Source organism: Strigops habroptila, chromosome 15 (assembly GCF_004027225.2).
Source record: "Strigops habroptila isolate Jane chromosome 15, bStrHab1.2.pri, whole genome shotgun sequence".
Classification (NCBI taxonomy): Eukaryota; Metazoa; Chordata; class Aves; order Psittaciformes; family Psittacidae; genus Strigops; species Strigops habroptila.
Window position 1 is genome coordinate 7,915,978 of NC_044291.2, and position 16,990 is coordinate 7,932,967.

Sequence of the window (16,990 nt, forward strand, 5' to 3'; positions counted from 1 at the left end):
TTCACCATTGTGCCCAGGGTTACTGCACCTACCTGAGCTCTCTTGGACAGCAAGGGCTCAGAGGAGGTGACTACATTGCCACCAGACACCCTCCAGCTTGTTAGTGGGAACTCTAACTAAGCACTGTCGATGGTGATAGTGACAATCACTCACATCTCTGCCCCAAGCCCAGAAGCACATTTGTGAAGTGCATCACAGAAAGCTTCTCACTGTTCCCAAAAAACATGCAAATAGAAGTATAGAATGACAGACTGGTTTGGGTTGGAATGGGCCGTAAGATCATCCAGTTCCAACCCCCTGCCATGGGCAGGGACACCTTCCACTAAAGCAGGTTGCTCAAGCCCCTGCGTCCAATCTGCCCTTGAACACTGCCAGGGATGGAGCATTCACCACTTCTCTGGACAACCTGTGTCAGCGCCTCACCACCTTCACAGTAAAGAACTTCATCCTTATATCTAAGCTGAACTTCCCCCGTTTCAGTTTGAACCCATCACCCCTTGTCTTATCGCTACAGTCCCTGATGAAGGTCCCTCTCCAGCATCCTTGTAGCCCCCTTCAGACACTGGAAGCTGCTCTGAGGTCTCCACGCAGCTTCTCTTCTCCAGGCTGAACAGCCTCAATGTTCTCAGCCTATCTTCATACAGGAGGTGCTCCAGCCCCTGATCATCCTCGTGGCCTCCTCTGGACTTGCTCCAACAGCTCTTTTCAATAATTAAAAAAGAAACTAAAGCCAGAATTGCCCAAGCTCACCCAATACCCAACTATATGACTACCACAGCTATTGCAAGTTTAGATCCAGTATGAGGATTCTGCACACAGCAATAATAGAGGGCAAGGTGAGAGAAGAGAGGTTCTGACTCGCTCTTGTTATCACCCTGAAGGACTTTTCAGGGCAAATATTCTCGAGACAGTTTTCATTAAACCACAAACTTGTCAATTTAGCTTAAAAACATATAGATGTATTTTCAAGTAATTGCCTAAAAACAGGCAGATATTGGAAAGAGTGCTTTAACCCTTTTGCAGCACTTCAATCTACTTGAAATATTATGGAAGGGGGAAGTTAAATACAAAGATAAATGCATAAATGGCCAGAGTTGCTATGGAAATGTAAGAGGATGGAAATGGAAAGTCAATAGAGGACTAAGTTACTGTTCAATTTTAAAAATAGTCTTTCTATACAGAAACGGAACATTTGTCAAATCTCTGTTGGCCTGTATTATACAAAATGAGAAGTGGTTTTGTGTCTGGGAACATCTATTTAATGCTGCATGCTCAATCTGCAAACCGGATGGTCAATGGTACAGACTAAAAGTGGAACCTTTTCTCTGGTTAATGCCAATCTCCATCACACCTACAGAGCCCTGGTGATAAATGTCAGCCATGAAAAGCACAGGGATGGGGGTCAAACTCAGTGGGATATAATGGCAATCATTTGTAGGGATTTCAGGTCAGGCTTGTTTATTTCTTGCACACAGTTTCCCAAGGAAAGAAGGTGTATGTGATTGGGCTTGCTGGCCCATAGGCACTGCATGATAACTTCCTAAACCCGCTGGCCTGCAATCAGATTTAATGGAAGAAGAGCAATCTCAGAGGAATTAGGTTCTAACAAACTTTATAAGGGAGAATATGCTCAAATTAGCACTTCCTCCCATCACGCTTCCACTTCCCATCTCGCTCCTAGGATGCGATATGAGCTCAGCCACTCTATCAGACACCAGAGAACCCACATGGGAGGCTTCCTGTGTTCCACTGCTTGCAAAGCGACTTGTTTTATTAAGATAAATGTAATAGCCTTCTCTGGTTCCATTCAGATAGGGAGAGTGAATTATGTTTGAACAGCGTTGAACTCCATCCATGAGCAGCATATCAAGTAGAAAGTGGGGGTCTGCTTCAAACCATCCACACTTACATTCCCTCTCCGTTGCCAGGCACTCCTGGGGTTTCTTGGTGGATTTATTCCCCTACAAAATGTCCAGTGAAATTTGGGCATTGGCCACCCAAAAATCACAGCTCACTGTGTCCCACATCCTAAGGGCATCACTCTTTTAGCCCTTTGGTCTTGGCCTGTTTGCAGTGGCTTTTCACCACCTCTTAATCTGTGCTGCCCAGAAGCTGCAGGCAACAGACGTCACACATAGCCCTGGAAGGGAGAGTGGAGCATCACTGGGACATGCTCCTGTCCATGTTTCCCATGAAATAGACCCCCTCCCAAGCATATCCAAAGCGCACAGTCTCACACAGCAAGGTTCCAACATCTTGCTGACTTAGGTACAGCAAACCTAAGAAGAATCAGCAGCCGCAGAAGATGCTGAAGCTCAGCTTTCCAATGTGAAGAGCTGGCACTAGCTTTAGACTTGGCAAAATAATCCTGCCACTTCCTTTTATTCTGAGCCACACTCCCCAAATCTGGCTCCATTCTCTTCTGCAAGGTGGTTGGAAAGCAATCCATGGCACCAGCAGGATTGTCACCAGCCCCAGCTCCCAGCCCGTTAAGAAAAGGTCTTTAGAAACAGTCCCATGCTGCTGGGTGGGATTTTCTGCTGCAGGTGCTGTGCAATATAAAGCAAGATGAGATTCTAATCATAGCTCCTGCACAGAGGGAAGGGTTCAGGGTTTAGTTGTGTGGCAGCAGCCTCATTTTCACAGCAATATCTGTTATATTCTGCGGGTGTCAGGGGGACACATATTGCTGTCATTTCCCAGTGCTGTGTTTGGATATCGGATGCAAAGAGCAGCAACGAGCACACAGCTATCACCACTCCTTGCACTGAGCAATTGCTTCTGTGGCCTGGTCCATCTGGTGCTCAGCTCCAATGGCAACTGAGGAGCTCTTGGGCATCTTATTCCATGGGGAAGAGGGTCCCTGGCCTGCTGGGTCTCCTCTCCCCTGCAGAAAGAGAGGTGGGCAGAGAGGGTCCCCCATCCAAACTGGGGCTGGGCAGAGAAATAGGAGCCTAAGGGTGTATTTCTCCAGAACACACATGCCCATGTGTCACAGGCTCGCTGATGTGGCTCTGTGCTCACCGCTGAGGACTGTCTCATCCCCACCACAGCCCCATGCTGACTCACTGAAAATTTCCCACATCAGAAGACAAATGGTTTTCCCCCAAGTTAGTCAAAACCACCAAGTTTCTCTTCCAGCAGCTGCCACCACCCTGTTCAAGGTGTTCGACCTGCTTGGCATGGGAGTGCTCATCTCCTCTAGCTGCCCACCTCACCAGGGTACCGCAGATGCTACCACTGAATGGGCTGTGCACCTTCTGCCAGGTCCCTTCAGGACAGAGCTGTCAGTCCCCAGGAGGAGAAGGTCCCTGCCAGAGCCTCAGCATCAATGGAGCCTGGAGACATGGGGGGATTTGTGACAAGGTCTTCCAAACATCTGCTGAAGTTCCTGTGACTGAAGTGCATGTGGGAATTGTGTCACCACCACACAGCACAGGCAGCAGCACTTTCTCCTTGTATTTCCCTCTTTGTTTGGCACCATCTCCACTGAGTGATGCCCACTGCCTGCTGCCAGCTCACACAGCTCGGGCTGTGGTAGCTCTGTGGTAGTGCTGCCTTCCCCATTCCTCCACTGCTGTGTTTTCATAGGTTGAGTCTGGACACTTACAGGATGCACAAAGCATCACCAGCTCGTTTATGGTTGAAAAACATTTCCTCAATGGAGGCCCAAGCCAAAACACTTCTCCAAGGACTCTCACCAACACGAACAAACCCTGGGAAAGCTCAAGAAGGGATGCACTTCGGCCTAGCATACATCTCCTTTGGTTGCTTTGCTGTTGTTCCTTCCTTTCCAATGTATAGTTCCTTCCTAAGCCCCAGATTTTATGAAGATGCTTCATTTGCAGCCTTTTGCTGTGACATTAAAGCAACTGGTTTTGCTTTAGGGACATGTAATTAGCCTAGGTGCACACAACCCAACAGCCTGGCATGACTTAAGGGAGGATGTGAGCATTTTGGCATGCCTGGACCCATTCCAGGTCAACCCTGAGCTGACTAGCTGGGTACCCAACCTGCAGCATCCAGCCAGCACCTCCCCAGGACGCTATGGGTGGATTTGCCAGGATTCCATGGAAAAGTGTTATAAGCCCATGGTGAGAGCAGTGACACCCATCGCCTGGACCGGAGCAGCCACCACCTCACCCCCGAGGGGAAGCTTTTGAAACAAACAGAGATGATCTCTGCATAACTCCACCTTTCATGTCATCCCATACCCACACCCCGAAAACCACCGATGTCAGCGAAGTCACCCCAGCATGACCACGTTGCTATGACATCCCCTCAGTTGCGTGTCTCCACGTACACAGATGTTTCGTCAGATGCACGACAGGCAAACCCTGCCTCGGTGCTCTTCTGTGGTTACCAGCAGCAAAGCTTTGCACCCCCATATGCATTCACTTCATGCATTGAATTCCTGGCAGCCCTAGTAAATTCTTCCTGAAAAGAAAATAAACCCCTTGTTTTCCCTCCCCCCTGAGCTCCTGCTTCTTGTTTGATGTCATTAAAAGCAGAACCCACACTAACATCAGTCCTTGCTGAAGGTTGAAACCACCTTGACTGTAATCCTGGTGTGGCACTGGAGGGAAAAGAAGGAAAAGAAAGCAAGCAGAAAGCCAGATACTTCCTTCCACTTCTTTGTCAGCTCCACTTTGCATCAAAATCTCCTTTGTATGTCACACAGTTATTAAAGTTGTAGATGGTGGCTCTGTGCAGTGTGGCTCTGCCTATGTCTCGGAAACTGGGTCAGCCGGAGAGCGCTCCGTGAAAACTCTGCCCTGACAAATCCAGGCTGGCAAGACTCAAAGATACCCCTTATAATGTTTTCCTGCCTCCCCTCGTGCTTTGAAAAGAGCAAATAATACTACTTTCTGTTGTGGTTTTTGTATCTTTTATTCAGCAGCTTCCCGAGGTAAATAACCTCTGGCAGGCAAATATAAGGGGATGCTCCTGTATCACTTGCTGTCTGCTTACACTGAAATCATGATATCCTTTGTATTCATGAGGCTCTTTATAAATATTCCCTATTTTTCCAAGAGGAGCTGTTATCAAGGAGGGCAAGCAACTCCCTAGATTTGGCTCAGGCTCCAGTCTCAGCATTTTGCCATCCTTCTCTCTCCATCGCAGCCTCAGGGGTGCTGGAAGGGAGCTTGCTCATCATGCAGGGGACCTCTGTGGACATCAGAGCAGCATCCTTATATTGCCATCTAGGCTCTAGATAACACAGCTCAGGCAGTTCCTGAATGAGGCTGAGGGGTGAATCCTCTCGCCCACCTGCCCTCCGTGGGGTAGCGAGAGGTAGGGGGAAACCAGCAGAGCATAGAATGGGGCTGGCCCAGCTCAGCACCAGCCGAGACACGGGCTGCGAGAGGGGCAAGCAGCAGGGAACTGAAACTTGCTGACTCTGTGCAGGACAGAAAGATGTGGGGCACAGTCTCAGAGAGGGTGAAGGTGTGGGTTTTCTTATTAACAACAGCTTGGTTTAATACGTACAGTGTCAGTGAAGGGATGGCAGAAAGAGACACCTTGGCCTTACTGCTAAGGCAGAATTGCAAAGAGGGTCTTGAGGACCAAATACGGCTTTTTCTTGTGCTACTATCAACGCATTTATGTCCCTTAAATCATAGAATCATGGAGTGGTTTGTGTTGGAAGGGACCTTAAAGCTCATCCAGCTCCAACCCCCTGCCATGGGCAGGGACACCTTCCACTAGAGCAGGTTGCTCCAAGCCCCTGTGTCCAACCTGGCCTTGAACACTGCCAGGGATGGGGCAGCCACAGCTTCTCTGGGCAGCTCTTTAAGCAAATCCCAAGAGACTGTGAGCAGGACAATGATAGGAAAGGGGTTGGAAGGATCTGCCTCAGACACACATGGCATGGGGAGAGCTGTGGAGAAGTATTTTGGAATCCCAGGATGGAGAAATAGAGTTGAGGAACAGAAAGTGCACCTTTCACCGGCTCTGACCTAGACTCCACCTACCTCTCAGTGCTTCTCCCCAGTAAATCACAGTGTGAAGGTTGTAAGCCCCATTTTACCAACAGAGAAAACAAGGCAGGGCAAAGATAACAGAGTTGCATTTATCATCTGAGGGGGCTCAGCAGCAGCCACAGCCAGGCAGGGATGGTAGCATCCCCTTCCCAGCACACTGCACTGCCTGGAAAACAGAGGGATTGAACCTTGGGAACAGGAGAGAGGGGCCAGGCTCCCACCAGATCCATCCCTGAGACAGAGCCCAGGAGGGAGGAAAGGAGAGCAGCTTTTAAGCATCACCTTGTGAATCCCACAGTGTCGGAGCATCCCAGTATTCCCACTTCGGGCAAGTTTGGTTTTATTTTGGATGTGTTAAACTGGGCCAGGCTATAGGAAAGGGAAACACAGGGTAACAGTCTCCTCAAGCCTTGCTCAGTGTCCTCTGCCTAATGTATTCAGCAGTGGGTTTAGGGGATCTCAGGAGACTGAGTTGTCAGAGCATCAGAAGCAAGAGATGGCAGGGGAATTACTGCTAATCCTTCTTGTGGGATGCAATACTCAGATACAAAATCTGAAGGATTTAAACACTGGTTAAAAAATGTTTAAAGAAATAAAAAAGGACATCCTTCCTTTCTTTCATACATTTTTGGTTGGTCACTTGCTGCTGGCTGCGAGCTGAGAAAGGAAAGAGGAATTTAGAGGAGAGGAAAAGGATGAGAAGAGGGAGAAGAAAAGGAAAAGGCTGGAGATTAGATCTGGAGGAAAGCCTATCACCCTCTCTGGGAGTGTCGGCTGCAATTAGATCTCTTTTGCCTAACAATACCTTATTGTTGCTTGCACAGTGCTCAAGATGTGGTGATAGGGAAGGAAGGAGCAGGTAGGAGGCTGCTGTTCTCTTAACGCTGCCACAGTGTCTGAAACCCTTTGGCTGGAGCAGCCCTAGAGCAGGGGGATGCTTTGCCTCAGCCCAGTATTTGCCCCACCACCAGTCGTGAATGGTCTCTGAGCAGCTCCGGTGGGAGGGTTTTGGAAGCATGGGGCCAGATATCCTCTCCCTGCTACACATTGGATTTGTAGACACGGTCAGGACTTTGCTTTCACCCTGCTCCTCAATGCACCTCAGCCGTGGTTCAGCAGAGGGTGCTGGTGCAGAAGGGGCACAAGGGTGCCTAAAACTTTTGGGGAAGCAGAGCTCACGCTTTGCCCATCAGTGCACAGCACAGAGACCCTGTGTGAGAAGGGGTTCAGGCAGAGCAGAAGGAAGGAGTACATGCTGTTGATGGGAGGGTTTGGATATGGCAAGCAAAGTCTCTTGCCTTGGGCAAGTCTCTCCTTCTGTAATTGAGAATGACCCTAAGCAGAGTGCAGAACAGCAAACTGTGACCTGGAGGATTGTTTGGTTCACTCCCTCTATACATGGGGTATCCCCTGCAGGCACAGAGAGACATCTGGGCTGGTTTTGCCCTCCAGGCCTATGGCCCTGCAGAGATGCTGAAGTATTTCATTGCAATGACCTGGCCCAAGCGCTGACAGGCTCCAAGTGTCACCTGTAGAACAAGGCTGGTACCCATGGGATGCTCATTTCCATCCCTCCTGCACAGACACAGGCCTTACACCAATACCTGCTCCGGAGCTGGGCCACGGGGGGCTGCAAGGGCAGAAGATGTATTAATACCATTGCTAAAGCTGAAGTGGCCCATAATTTGGCTGGTAAATACAAACATGCTTTCAGGTGCAGACATTTCATTTGCTGAAAGGGAAGGCTGTGGGGGGAAGCAATGCAAGGGAATGGTAGGGAAGTGTCACCATGCTCCTCTGACAGGGCATCCAATGACAGTAATAGCTAAAATGCCACTTTTTGCAGACTGAGGTCACCGAGAACATTGCAGATTGGTTTTAACGCTCCTCTAATGAACACGTGAAGGCACATATGTAACAGCCTTCAAAGCCAGTTTCATTTGTATTTAAATATATTTAAATGGTGACAGTTCCTCTCCTCCACGTGAGTAGGAGCAGGACTAGGGCAGGTAGTGAATGTCAGCCCAGCCTGAGGTAGCACCCAGGGTCATAGAGAGGAACATGCAAGGCACCATCTTCACACAGGATGCCTCAGGAGGATGTGAACCAGGCTCTCCCAGCAAGGAAACACCAGGGTAAGAACCCCATAGGTCTCAAATCTGGGCTCTCCCCAGCAGGATTTGCTGCACAGAGCAGAATGCTCCACCTGTCTTCTCAGGAGTGATGGAAAACACCCCAGTGCTGCCTTAGTAGCTTTCTGAATAGGCACCGATATGCAAAAACCTGCTTTAAAAGCAATTTCTCAGAGATACTGTTTTCAAACCAGTTTCTTTTCACCCTTATGCAAAAAGGAAGCACTGACAGACTCATACCCAAACCTGTAGGTGCTTCAGGCTGTTCATGCTGGAAACCCTGGGACCAAGGACCTTTGGCAGCTGAGGAATGGTGGCCACTTGTCCTGAGATCCCGCACCAATCTCTTCCCTATTTATTTTCATGCCTTTTCCTTGATTTCCAAGGCTCTTCCCAGAGCTGTCCTCATTTATGCAACGTGTGTCTCTCAGGCTGGTGGATTATTGACTTTGCCCTCTACATGCCCTTGAAGCTGAGGAAGGTGAGTGCTACAGGCAGATGGGCTCTTCTTCATGCTTTGCTGTCATTCGTCCCAATTCTCAGCCTGAGCTGCGACAGCAAAGAACAATGTGTTAAGGAATTGCTTCTTTCCTACCAGGTTCCACTGCTTTCAGTCTCAGGCTGCTCGTATTGATCAACTGCACCTACTCAAGGAGTTGTGTAAAAGGCACTTAGTGAAGTTCATTCCGGGCATTCTTCAGTGGTTTTTACTCCTGAAGCACATGGATACAGGCAGGTGAAGTTTTGCCTTTCAGAGGGTCATGGAATTTGCATTTTGTAACAGTTCTGTTTTTCATAAAGGCACAATAATGAAGAATCATGAGTTTTCCCATAAAAGTTGTGTTTTTAAATCTGGGTGGGTTGGAACATTAGTACATTCTGGTTTGGTTTTGGGAGGCTGGTCAAGTTTAATAAATAGAAAGGGATTTCACAATGAAAAGAGAAACAACAGCATAAGCCTGAACAAACACTGGTTTAAATGATGCTGTGGAGCAATTTAACTTTTAGTTGAACTCCTTTTATTCCAACCCCTTCAAAATAGTGCAAAAAAATCACTGTTTCCACACAAAGGGCTTGTTCCAAGATTACAAGCCCATGACAGACTAAAGCAGAAACCCTGCTATGACAATATCTATTCCTTATATTCACTCTGCTACCTCATTAAATTACAGAAACCACTTACAAAAGAGCATTTCCCAAAGGACAAACACTCTTCCAGGAAAGTTTCAACCTATTCCTGTCAAGTAGCAGTTGGGCCAGAGAAACCAGCTGCTATTTCTTGTTCTGTTGGGTTTTAACTGACACTGGAAGCCTGTGCTGGTACTTGGGGAGGCTGAGGGAGCATCTAGGCTGCTGCAGCCAGGCAGATGCAGGCAGGCATCGATGCAAATGCCTTAATGCCTGTGTCTGAGGCCACAAATGCAATCATGCTATTGAAAGCTTGCTCCCTTCAGAGCCCTCCTTACAACCCACATCTTGGTGATGATACCAGCACATGGGTCATCACAGTGACCTGATGTAAGACCGATGCAAGACCAGAGCTTCAGCTACACTGTCAAATTAAGCACATAGTGAAATCAGGGCACATTCCCATTACAGATGAAATTAAATAGCTGTGCTGCAGCATCCCTTTGGAGCTTCGTCTCCATCTGGGTTTATGACCCGGGTACAGCAGATGCTTTGATACCTGGAACGTGGTCAGCTATTTACATAAAAGATGAATGCAGACCTGCACGGATGCTTGGTGGCTGCTCATTTATTCATCTAAATGATGAATATCAAACCTACCTGTTCACAGGGAGCACTTTCAAATAACAATATATGCCAACATGTTTGGGAACATGAGAATGTGGTGGTTTAAGCCAGTGTTACAGCTGAACACAGGACAGAGAACATTGAGAGTTTTCCTTTGGAAATTTGGTTCTGTAATGAAGGCAAATAGGTATGTGTTTCTGAAGTACAATGTTTTCCCCATTTATAGTAATAGGGAAAGCTGTTTTGAGTCTTCCAAAACCAAATCTGCTTTTTCTCTGCTGGGTAAAGGGTGAAAATACGCTTGTTCACACAGCCTTTCCCTCCTAGACTCATAAAGCGCAACGGATAGAAGAGGGGTACTGCCAGGGTAATGGCCTCCTCCTTTCAGCATCATCCCATCTCTCCTCTTAAAGTTGCTTTTGTTATTCAACAAACACTCTCTTTTTAAACAATACTGCCTTAAACCCTTATTATAATGCCCAGAGCCACTTGCAGGCTTTCTGAAACTCATTATTATAATTACAATCAAGCAGCACAGCACTCTGTCCTTTGTGCCATAAATACATATACACTGAATTGTTTACAGAGAGAAAGAGTGAGGGAGAACTGCATCTTCAGTACTGCTCAATTCAGGAGCAGGAACTCCCACCCCATTTCATTTTACTTCTTTTGTTTTCCAATTTAACTCATAGCTGCTGAAATCCAGGCCAATATTTGCTTTGTCCTCCTTTGGCCTCAATCCAGGGAATCTTGAGCTGTGCCCTGGTTTACTGCATCCCTTCCCGAGCTCCAGCAACCTCTGCTTCTGGGTGAGGAGGGGGGATGATGGTGATGCTGACAAGATGCAGTGCTCAGGACCTGTCAATCTCAGGAGCATCAGTGCACCTTGGGAATTGCTGCAACGTGGCTTAGCAGATGCAAAACAAACTCACTGTGACTGAATGCAGCATCAAGCTTAGTTTTACTAAAGCTTCATCACATGGGTCACTAGAAACCTTAAAGAGGGCTGTGGGGTATTTGGTAGTGTTATCTGACACAGCACAGAGGGAACCGTAATTCAGCTTTTGACAGCACCAGCCCTGGAACCAGTTCTCCCTCTTTCTCCAACAGCGTCTGATGTTGATCTCACCCATCACTGTCTTCCAGGGAGATGTCGCTGACTGGTGCTTTGAAAAGTGAGATGGATCAGGCCCTTCCTTCTGAATAAATATCAGATCTGATTCAGCACTCAATTGCTTCTGTTTTATCTCTGTGGAACATCATTGATTATAGAAGGATTTGCAAGTTTAAAACTAGAGTAATTCAGTGATTAATCCCAAGCAAAGCCTTTTGTAAATAGAGAGCAATACTCCAACACTATTCAATATTCCACACATCAATGGAGTGCTCTGTAATATGATTCAATGGCATTTAGACTTGCCTTCCCTTTATTCGGGGCAGTGCTGGGCTACATTTAGTTTAGCTAAGCCAGGCTTTTCTCCTCTATCTCTTCTCCCTGGGAAATGTCAGGCACGTTCTCAGTGAAACAAAGGCACATCTCTCCCATCTAGTGACTGTCCTGTGCAAGGCAGCAGCTCAGGGAAGGGCTGGCCACACATGCTGAGATGCCCGCCAGGACCACAGCATGATGGGGAGGAAGGAAGAGGGACTCTCAGCCTCATGACAGGGTCTGAACATACCTAAAGTCCATTTCAACCCATGGGGTGCAGCCTCCTACAGCTCCTTCCAACAGTGATTTAAAGCTGGTCCAGAGAGTGGAAAAGCTTATTCTAAAACTGGTTGGCTGTAAACATCAAACCACTTTGCTTAGGTTCAACCTTGCTTGTATAGGGCAGCCCCACACAGTATATCCAGAAACACTGGATGAGGAGAAGCAGTTGGAGCAAAGAAATGTCTTGATTTTGAAGCATTTCTACTGCTTCTTCCGGCCCCACTGATTTTTTGATCCCATGAGAAAACCTCAAATCACTCTCTGAAATACTGTAAGATCTGGATATAAATAAGAGCTCCAGGTGACGGAAATATTTGAGGGTTTCAACATTTGGTCTTGGTTTAAAGAAAACAGAAATAAACCTGTTGGGGGAATTTTACCACCAAGAGCAACTTCCCCTCACTGATGCCATAGCTGCTCTGCATCACTGAGGAGCTGTCAGCTGGTCGGTGCCTGTAGGACACCCCATTTCCTTCTGTGAGGGTTTTCCCCTTGGTCATGGTGCCAAAGGAGGCAGACCCAAGACTTTCAGGATTTAAACCTTTTTTCTGTTCCCTGTCATTTTTAGAGCCAAGCATCTTGTATCTTTGCTCTCCCCTGAGATCGTGGGGTCCACTCAAAACAACAGACCCTGAAGTTCCACCTGTAAATGGCCCCAGGACCCAAACCCAGTTTCGGAGACAGACAAAAGACAGTAAGAGCAGTCCATCCATTCACCAGCCCATCAGACCTGTGTGGATTGCTGGACCAGCTTTGGCTGACAGCTACAGACAAGCATGGAGCTCAGGCATGTCCACCTCTTCCAACCGTTGTCAGTCCTTAGCTCTCAAGTTCCCTTGAGAAAGGATGACCAGCACGGCAGGTATTTCTGTAGTGCTTTCACAGTGCCTCCATCCACTTGCTCCAAGTGAACTCTGAACAGCCACAGAAGAACCATCTTCTGAGCACCAGCCATCAGCCAAGGCCAGGATGGGAGACAGAAATGATCTCCCTTCCTCTTCACATGAGCTTTACCTGCTCGTGATTCCATTTTTTGCCTTCTAGCAGGAGTCCTGTCAGCTGCCTCCAGAAGATGTGCCTGCTTATGTCCTTGTTTTTCCACTCCAGGTAGGTGTTCCTCCTCAGGTATCGGGACAGCCCCAGCCTCTGCCTTAGCAAGGCCTTATTCACTTCTTCTAGTACAATCATGATGATTCCAGCCTTTCCTTCAACCAGTTGCCAGGACTGGGCAATGTCAAACTCAAAGCTACACCACTTACTTTCCAGGAAGTCAGTAGAGATGACTGCAATGACATTTCTGCTACTCAGGAAACCTTCTTGGATGATATTGGTGACAATGGGTACCCCCGGTAGGAAATCCCTGTAGTAAAGACAAAGATGGAAGGGAGGTGTTCCTCCTTCTAAGGGTTCCACCAGCTCTTTGATTACCCATTCTTGGTCTTTGCTGGAGTGGATAACGAATGCATCATAGGTGTCACCTCTTTCTGCAGAGTGTTTACACCCACTGAGCAGCAGCAATGAGTAGTAGAGCTGGAAGTAGTACTTGTAAATCAGGAAGAGGAACACTATTGCAGCAAGCAACATGATCACTGAGGATGCCACTGTGCTCACACTGAGCTGGCAGGAGGACGGATAAAAGCTTGACAGGGTCATGTTCTTCACATATGCAGGCGTGTGGCATATCATGGACTCCTTGTTCCGCAGCAGCTCCTGCTTTTCCTCGGTCCATTTCAGGAAGTTCTGGTGCACACAAGAGCACTCAAAGAGGTTTTGAGAGACGTCCAACAGGACTAAACTATCAGGCAGGATTTCCAGGGCTGAGTCCAAGAGAACACTCAGCTGGTTGTTGCTGAAATCCAGGGCTGTGAGGGCTTGGAGGGGCTTGTAGACAACAGGATCAAAGCTCAGTAGCTTATTGTTGCTGATGTTTAGCTCTTTTAGTTCAGAGAGGGCATCGAATGTACTTTGGTCCACGTGTACTAATTTACACCCTGAAATGTCCAAGGTGTGGAGGTGGCTCAGGTTTTTGAAGTTGTTGGCTAGTTTGTTGTTCTCAAAGGAGTTGCCTGACATCTTCAGCACTCGCAAGGAGTTCAGGCCACAGAATGTACACTGGGATTTAACGTGAGTTCTGGTATGGGAAATATCAAGGTAAATGAGTTTCTGAAGGGATAGAAAGACAGGGTAGGAGCCAGGACCAAATAACTTTGTGTGCTGAAGGTCCAAGTACAGCAAGTTCTTCACGTTAGTGAAATCTCCAGTCACGCTGATGTCAGCATTGAAGCTGAGGTTCAAGTGTTTCAAGTTGGGACAGTTGTGGAACTTAGGAGAACAGCAGAGAGTGAAGGAGAGGCGGTTCTCACTCAAATCTAGCACCTCCAGGTTACTCAGGTCCTCAAATGTCTCCCGGAAGCTATTGAGGTGTTTGCTTTTGATAATACGAAGCACTCTCAGCTCCTTAAAAAGAGACAGCTTCATGGCAGGCACTTCCTTAAACTTGCATTTCTTGCATTCCAGCTGCTTCACTTGCGAGAACATAGGGACCTCTGATATCTCCTCAAGCTGGAGGTCCACCAAGCGGATGCTGGAGACATTGCCTATGCAGTTAAAAAGAGTGTCTGTGTTATTCTCAAACCTCCTGAAAGAGATTAAGACAAACTCTTGCACTCGTACCTGGCACAGTCCACTCAGGAGCCCGTTCTGAAAGTCCACGAGTCTCTGTTTGTCACTGAATTCTCCAACTATCAGTCTGCTGACCTGTAAACCAATGAGCCCTTGAAGAGAAGAGTGCATCACACTGAAGTTCTCAAAAGAAGACCTTAGAACCAGCTCACCAAGGTGAATCTTTGCAAAGGACCCTGGCTCTATGCACTTGATGTAATTCAAGGAAAGCACCAGTGTGAGGTTGAGTCTGTTCACTTCCTTCAGGGCATCAAGGTCTCCTCTGGAGATATATGTGATCTTGTTAGACAAAAAGCTCAGGTGGCTGAGAGAGGTCAGGTTGGTGAAATACTTGGGAAGCTTCAATGAAGCAATGTTGTTGTGACCCAAATTCAGCTCCTGCAGGGTATGCAAGTGTCCAATGGGCAGGTCAGTCAGAGAGGTGATGTTGTTTTCCACCAGCACTAGCTTTTTTAGAGATGATAAGCCATAGAAGGCTGCTGGCCCCAGGTCCTGGAGGGGATTGGCAGTTAGAATTAAGGTGGAAAGTTTATGAAGATCCTTAAAGGAGTTATCTTCTATTGTCTGGAGGTAGCACCTGTGGGGCAGGAAAAGAGAATGAAACACTGTCCCCTTCATGTTCACTATCGCTACAGCACTAAGCGCTTCTCAGGCTCAACCTCACCATGGGGTTGGTTTGGCTTTGCTGTGCTGGGCAGAGTCAGTGCTCCTCAATGTGCAAAGGGAACCCTTCCACAGCAGGAGAGCTCTCTCACCTCCTCGTCTCTCTCAAAATCTGAAGTTTGACTGCAAAGCAAATGACCTCGAGCCATGGTGAAGGTCAAAACTTCTTGCAGGCAACATGGTCTAATGTGAGGTGTCCCTGCCCTTGGCAGGGGGCTGGAACTGGATGATCTTAAGGTCCTTTCCAATCCAAACCATTCTATGATTCTATGAATGTACCTTTGTTTTATGTTCTTCTTAAGCTGTGATTAGAAAACCAGCTCCCCCAAGATGTTTCACTTCAGAGTTTTTGTACCAGTAAAAAGTCTGACAGTCTTCATGTTCAGAGAGAAGAAAAACATCTTCTTCCTCCTGCTCATATCCCAGCCTACAAGATCAGACTGACAGACCCAGCTCTGCACAGAGGGTGTGCACTCAATAACTGAACTAAAAGCTGCACATCGCTTGACCATGAGGATGTGCAAGAGACAGACACAAGGATAAAGTCACAAGGGAAAAACAGCCAAGACTAACACACCCCAAAATAAGCAACCATGGCAGCCCAGCTGAAGCAAGATGAACCAATATCCACATAAAAGAGCTCATTACCTTGTAAGATCCAGAAGCTCCAGTTCAGGGACCGATGCAAAATACTTTGACCTCAGTGATTTCAGATTGCTGAAACTGAGATCCAAGTTCTGGGTAGTGTTTGGGACTTCAGAGGGGACTCCAGAGATATTCTGCCCCATGCATCTGAAAGCTTTGGTAGGGATGACCTGTAACAGTGGCAGATCCAATCACGGTCAGCATCTGCTCTTCATGAAGTGCCAGAAAATTACACTGTCCTGAAAGCAGGAGCAGAGTGACTAACTTTGTAGTTCATTTCTATATGAGCTGCCCTGAGCTTTAGGATATGATCTTATATACCCTAAGCATCTTCCCCACTCCTAATGGAACCAATCCTGCTCTCTAGGAATCGTTACATTCCTTGATGACTGAAGCAAGTGCAAAGCTATAGGATAATGTACCTTGAGGCTATGGATGACCCAGCAGCAACCTTTGAGAGAGCCAGCAAAACAAACACACAGGGATGCACCCAGGATCAGCTCTCAGCTTTGTTATGCTGCAGATAAGCAGGCAGCTCGAATCACAGTTATTTGGTAAGTAGTAATTGTTGGCAAAAGCTTGCAAAAGGCTGTTGATCAGTGCCAGGTACTTGGGGTACTGGTCAAATCACTCTACAGCACAAAATCAGGCAAAAATAGGGTATTTTGCAGAAACTATAGACAAGGCTTGGATCTCTTCCAAAAGAAACCTAATCTATTAGATTAACTGTACTGCAGTAACCTCAGAGGTACAGAAAGGCAACAAGAAGAAATGCTTCATGCTGTTGGTTCTGGTTCTCACATGTTTTTGGGACCAGCATTTACTTCAAATACTTCAATTGCCTTGGTAACAGCCTTGGAGAGAAGATGGGCTTTCGTCAGACAACTAACACCCAACAGACTTGATGCACAGATCTCCCAAGCAGAGGGAGAAGTTGCACCAGAGAAACAGAAGGAGTTTGTGCTCATATAGAGATCACGTACCTCCAAACAGGGACTGAGGAGGCAGCCCACCAACTGCAGCAGCACCACCAGTGACCAGAGGGGAAGAGCTCTTCTCCTGGGCATCTTCAGGAGGCCAGGAGTGCAGGAGAAAGCAGCATGGGTATCACTGCAGGACCTGGCGGGGAGAATTCAGAAGTGCCAAGCGTTGTGTTTCACCACTCCTGCTTCTCACTGTGCGTCACTGAGAGTTGCAAAGCAGGGGGGAAGTGAAACTGGTGCCTCCTGGTTTCTAGGCACGTGCTGAGTGAACCACTCTTCTTGCAATAGTTTAAAAACGTGTTTAAATAAAGCAACTGAAAAACAACATGAAGAAAAGGAAATCATAGTTTGGACTAGAAATTAAAGAGGAATATGGGTTGTATCAATGTGTCACTTGATTACCTCAAATTAGATTGGAAAAAACAAGGAAACTTT

At 47.3% G+C, this 16,990-nt stretch overlaps 1 protein-coding gene across 1 annotated transcript; it reads right to left on the reverse strand.

Annotated features, from left to right (window-relative positions):
• Positions 1-8,293: 8,293 nt before the first annotated feature.
• Positions 8,294-16,694, reverse strand: TLR4 (toll like receptor 4). The gene is made up of 3 exons (XM_030507349.1): positions 16,556-16,694; positions 15,576-15,742; positions 8,294-14,841 (listed from the first exon to the last, which is right to left on the reverse strand). The coding sequence occupies exons 1-3, from the start codon at positions 16,637-16,639 to the stop codon at positions 12,582-12,584; spliced, it is 2,511 nt and encodes an 836-aa protein (XP_030363209.1). The 5' UTR covers positions 16,640-16,694; the 3' UTR covers positions 8,294-12,581.
• Between the last annotated feature and the right edge of the window lie 296 nt (positions 16,695-16,990).